The following is a 5907-nucleotide window of genomic DNA, read 5'->3' on the forward strand; positions in this document are numbered from 1 at the left end:
AAAAACACCTACATACTCAACAGTACACAAACCCAGTTGACCTACAAAGGTGAGACCTCCCTGTTGGTACTGGTATATACTACTGCACTGGTAGGCTCAGTAGTACTGCCCAGCTAGTGTAGGTTTACATGAATTCATGCCTGCTCAGGGTGTTTCTGGGACAGAGGGTAGGGCCTCTACAGGAAAGGAAAGCTGCTGCCCTAGGGAAATTCCAGCTGCCTTGCTGAGGAGGAAGCGGGGCCTCAACTAGGAAACCGAAAGTGAATAGAAGTTCTAGTCACCCCAAAGACTGGCCTGCAACAATGTTCCATTTTAGTGTTCTGAGTCATCTTTGTTGGGAGTGAATGAGAGGAATCAGCTGAGCCACCTGGGAGAAGAGGGGGCTGTGCACTGGGAGCCCCTGAGGGAGAACGCTGAGCTGGGGGTGAACGCTGAGCTGGGGGTGTGAGCCCAGCCTTCACCTCAGCTGCCCAGGGCCTGCTGGGAAGGCTACAGCTGGGACTGCACCCTCACAACCATACTTCCCCCTGCTCTGTATGTCACTAAACTACCAGTATCCTATAGATCTCCATTTTGTTGGTTTGAGGCTCTCGATAAACAACAGGGATTTTTCAGACTTCAGCACATCCCAGTCACCTCAGAGGGCTGGTGGCAAATGCTTCCCCACTCACCCACATTCTCTGTACTAAAGTGTCTAGAATAGAGCTGGGGCTGGGTCTAGTTCCCCTGCCCTCGCTGTGACAAGGATGTGGTAGTCTGTACCCCTAACATGCGACCTACATTTGGAGACAGCTCAAGAGAAGAACGCACTCCGTAAGGGTTGTGTCTACTGGAGTAGTAACAGCTGGCATCAAACTGGGAACCCTCTAATCTTCTGAGGTGGTTCTCAACCTGTGGGTCGTGACCCCTTTGAGAGTCAAAGGTCCTTTCTCAGAGGTAGCCTAAGACCATCAGAAACAGAGATATTTACATTACACTTCATAGCAGTAGCAGAATTACAGCTGTGAAGTAGCAATGAAAATAAGCTTATGATGGGGTCACCACAGTTTGTATTATAGGGTTGTAGCAGTAGGAAGGTCGAGAACCACACTGCTCTAGGAAAAGAGAAAATGAGAAAACAGGTTTTGCTGTCAGCTCTCTGTGGATCCCACCCTGGTGAAATCCAACCCAGGACTATCAATAAGGTTCTTGCTTTGCAGAGGGATTCAGCGCCCTGCAGGTCTCTCCTGCCTCCTGACCTGGCTTTCTGAAAACGTGTGTCAATACCTTCTACACCTGTCTCTTTCTGTCATTTTTTTCTTCTTGGCTCCTTGTTGGGCTGTTATCTAGTCTACAGCCTGGCTTCCTTGGCCTCCTTGCCCCTCATTCCCTCCAAAGGTCTCTCCAAATCCAAGGATAAGAGGGAGGAATTGTCTGTATTCTGAGGGTGACCCTGGTCTACAAAATCTCAGGTGGGGCCTGATGGTAGTGGCACACTCCTTTAATCTGGAGGCAGAGGCAGGCAGATTCCTCTGAGTTCAAGGCCAGTCTGGTTTACAAGAGCAAGTTCCAGGACACCCCCAAAAGCTACAGAGAAACTGCCTCCTAAAACAAAAACAAACAAACAAAAATATCTCAGGAGGGAACTAATGGTGGCCTTCCTGGAGCCACAGGTCTGGGGAAAAGAGCACCAGGAAGCTTGCCGGGCTCCCGGGCTGTGGCCTCCCTTGCAGATTGCAGACAGAAGTGGGGAGCATTCAACTGCTCAATGGTTCTGGAGCCTTCCTGCCATGAGGGAACTCTCCACTGGAACCCCCACCCCAACTCAAAGCCCACAACCACTTCAGGCCACCCTGGGGCAGAAGGACAAAGAAAGACTTTGTCCAGGCTGTGGCACTAGAGCCCTGGGGCTTTTCCCTTCTCAAGCTCACCTCCCAAAGACATTGTCCCCCACCCCCCAGCTAGTAGAACTCAGTAGTGCTAGCTGACCCAAGACTGCAAGATTCTTAATTCTTTAACTGCACCACTTGAATAATAAAAACATTTTTTTTTTTTTTGGTTTTTTCGAGACAGGGTTTCTCTGTGGCTTTGGAGCCTGTCCTGAATAAAAACATTTTTAAAAAGGGAAGGAAAGGAAGAAAGAAGGAAAGAAAGAAGGAAGGAAGAAAAAGCAAAGCACGGGAAGGTTCACAGCACCAGGAAGCTCCTGGAAGAGCAAGGAAACTGCCACTCCTGGATGCGCTGGCCACTCCCCATTCTGACCCCAGGATCTCCCGCTCCCATCGCGCTGCTCAGAGTTCTGGGCCCGGCACCGATGGCCTGAACCCCGCGCCGGGCGACCCTTTTCGGCCTTTTAGCCTCTCACCGTCCTCCGGGGAAAAGAGCACCAGGAAGCTTGCCGGGCTCCCGGGCTGTGGGACGACCTCGCACTCCCCTCCGCCCGACTTCTTTCGGCTCTGGAAGTACATTTGCAACTTGTTGATTAAGGTCTTCGGGGGGTCTAGGCCCCAAGACCCCTCGACCATCAGCGGGAAGGGCCCGGACTCTGCCATCCTGGCAGGCCTGCGAAACCGCTACTGCTGGGTCGCCTAAAGCTGCGCAGAGTTTACTCTGAGTTAACTTCTCTTTCGGTTTCATTTCCTGGAAATTCCTCAGCGTCCTTACTTTCTATTTTCACCTAGCTGACCCCGAATTGGAATAAAGCATCACTCCCAAACTCCCACACACACCCAAGGACCCTGGGGCACTCCCAGTCCCCTCTTTATTTTCCAGCCCTCACAGAGGTGAGTCAATCCCCCTGAGCTGGCAGTCCCCAGGACTCTGGTCTGCAGTGCACCTTCACGTGGCTCCCTAGCTGGGCTCAGGCTGCACTTCACCCCAGCCACAGCTGAGCTTTGCTCCATCCCTAGGATAACTTCAGTATACCTGAAATCCACATTGTATGAGAGAAGAAAAGGGGCTCACAAATGGTCCTCTCCGGATACTCCCTGCTTTCTTGGGGACCACCCATCAGAATTTAACCTGCCTTTTTCCTGCTTCTGAACTGTTTTCTCTTCCCTGAAAACTGTGTCTACAAACTCCCAAGTTTGAGGAATGTGAGCTAAGCACCGATCATGTGTGCAACTAAGGGACACAGATGTGGGGACACGGGGGATAAGACAGTAAACGGGTGTTGCTGGAGCAGGAGAGCAGGGCCTCCCAGCCAATTAGGGAAGGACAGAAGAGCTTATGGGCAGCTGACTTGGCACCTGAAGCCTAAGGGCTATTGAGAAAGGACCTTAGAGGATTGGGGGAGGGGAGACTCTGGGTGGTGACTCACAAGTGCAGAATCACTAGGGCGGCTGCATGGTGCTGGAGTGGACACAGGAGAAAAAAGGCTGCCGACCTGTACACTCCAGAGAGGCCTGGAGGAAACGTGGGCCCTAAGCTGCCACTGAAGACAGCATTTGCTGAAGGATATGAAAAGTTCAGCCTGGAGTGGGGCAAGAGACTGGATCCTAGAGCAGGAGTGAAGAGGACTGACTGGGACAGGGGTGAGAAGAGCTGGGAACTGTGTATCCTCAACATGCAATGAGCGGATGTGTGAGACAGTTAGAGGCTTTGCCATTCCAGGGTTAGGGTGTGCTGGCCCTCTGTGGGCCCTAGCAGCCCAGTCTGATGAAAACAGAGAGGGCACGGAGTCTGGGGAGGCCTGAAGTCTGACAAAAGGAGGAAGTAGAAGCTGCAAACCTAGCCAGACCTTCCCAGAAGGTGGCTGAACAGGAAGATGGGGAGTCAGGCTGTGGTGGGGGTGGGAGTTTGGGCTCAGATTATTTTTAATAATCTGATGTGTTTACTTATTTTAAATACATTTTTATTCTTTTATTTTATTTTGGTTTTTCGAGATAGGGTTTCTCTGTAGCTTTGGAGCCTGTCCTGGAACTATCTCTTGTAGACCAGGCTGCCCTCAGACTCATTGAGATCTGTCTGCCTCTGCCTCCCAAGTCCTGGGATTAAAGGCGAATTTTATTTTTCTTTACAGCTGAACTTTCTCCTGTACATATGCTCCACATGTTCTCTCTCCATTAGCTGAAACTTAAAAAATTATTTTACGTGTATGGGTGATTTTCCTGGATGTATGACTGTGTGGCGTGAGAATGATGGAGACCTAAGAATCCAAGCTGCCCCAGATATAATCACAAATCCAACTGGGCTAGACAGTCACTTAAGAGACCACCCCCAACAAGGTAGATTTACCCAGGAAATTATGTCTGAGTCTCTTTAGCAAACTTCTGAACTTTTTATCCCTCTCACTTTTAGGGAGGTAATTGTATCTGGATCTATTTGGAATATTTGTATACCCTGACTTTTAGGGAGATAATTTTATCTGGCTCTATTTGGAATATCTGTATATCCTGGAGATTGTGATAACCCCAAAGATGCCAGAAACTTTCTTCATAAGGCCATGACCTCAGGATCTTCTTGGTGCTTCTGCCCCTGAGCAAACTCAAACAGGGTAATTAACACAATGTAAACCTAAAGACAACTGACAAGCTCCAACTAATTGTGAAGTTTGGTAACAGATCAGAGGCCTCCTCTTACATTATATTCAGAGTTTGAAGAGTGAATTTGTTATTGTTATTCTTTCGGTCCCTGCCCTAGCCACGCCCACTCCTTTTAACTTCTGACCTCCACCGCCTTAGCTCTTTTCCTGCTTTTCTCTCCAGGTGTACACACGGGGCTTTGCCTCTCTCCTTCTCTCTCTCTCTCTCCCTCCTCTCTCTCTCTCTCTCTCTCTCTCTCTCTCTCTCTCTCTCTCTCTCTTTCTCTCTCTCCCCCTTTCTTTCTCTTCTTTTTAATAAATTCTTATATGGCTATTTCCTGTGTTTATATGTCTGACCCGCCGCGTGCATGCCCTCCCGCTGGTGGGAAACTGTAGCCTCTTGCTCGGGTGCCCGGCACCCGATTTTATGTTATGATTTTAATATGTTAAGTGACTCTGGCAGGTCCCACTGAGGGTATGGGACCACAACAGGTAAGGGACAGAGACATATGCCATGCAGCGAGAGCTTGGATATGGAGAGTTTATTTTGTGGGTTGGGAGGGTAAGGGGGGGCATATGGAGCGGGAAGAGAGAGAAAGAGAGGAGAAAAGGGGAGAGAAAGGGGAGGAGGAGGATGGCACAAGCTGCCTCTTCAGAAGGAAGGCAGGAGTGAGAGAGAGAGGGGACCAGCTTGCCTGGAGGGAAAGGGAAGATTGGGAGTGGGTGGAGCTTTGCTCTTAAAGCATTTTCTTATACTCTGAAACTTTTCTTCCCTCAGACCTTTAAAACATGCAGATACACACCTTAATAACTTGCATTTATATACCTTAAAACACCTTGTTTGAGCTTCACATCTTTATTAATATAAATTTGATTGAGCTTCGCATCTTAAAACACCTTTTATTTAACATGGTAAGAAGTTATGCTGAAATCTGTTTTGTGAGGTTGTCCCCTTCCAACTGACAAAACCTCTTAGCCATCAAACTACACCAGAGATCTTGAGAAGGACAAAACTTTATCTGAGTTACTGATGTAAAAATGACAGAGAACTTACTCACTTGGCTACTTAGACAGTCGCTCCTCAGGGTCCTCCATGGTCATTGAGGGCAGGGGTTTCAGAATAGTTTTTGTCTTCTGCTGTTAGTGCAGGCCTGCCAGGCTTCAGAAGATCCTGTGAGGTTAAAAATTTGCAGGAAGACTAGCCTACCTTTCATAGGCAGCCAGGGAGTCGATTCCAGTTTTCCTCCCTCTACTGTCTGGAGATCTTCAGGAGTTAAGATGAAAGGCAGTTTTCCCCAGTGGTTAGTGCCTTCACATGAAGTGAGTTATGGATGGACGTAGTCCTGTGCCATCTGTCTTCTGTATTCTGCCTTCTTTGGAGGAAATGGAGTGGGGCTGCCAGGATC

At 49.0% G+C, this 5907-nt stretch overlaps 1 protein-coding gene across 1 annotated transcript in view; it reads right to left on the reverse strand.

Annotated features, from left to right (window-relative positions):
• LOC101980000 (poly [ADP-ribose] polymerase 14) overlaps window positions 1-2538 on the reverse strand; it is a 44699-nt gene extending 42161 nt beyond the window's left edge. The window contains exon 1 of the mRNA XM_013351161.2: window positions 2292-2538. Coding sequence (XP_013206615.1) covers window positions 2292-2531 — 240 coding nt within the window. The 5' untranslated portion in view covers window positions 2532-2538. The remainder of the gene's footprint in view (window positions 1-2291) is intronic.
• Between the last annotated feature and the right edge of the window lie 3369 nt (window positions 2539-5907).

The sequence above is a fragment of the Microtus ochrogaster genome, chromosome 2 (assembly GCF_000317375.1).
Source record: "Microtus ochrogaster isolate Prairie Vole_2 chromosome 2, MicOch1.0, whole genome shotgun sequence".
Taxonomy (NCBI): domain Eukaryota; kingdom Metazoa; phylum Chordata; class Mammalia; order Rodentia; family Cricetidae; genus Microtus; species Microtus ochrogaster.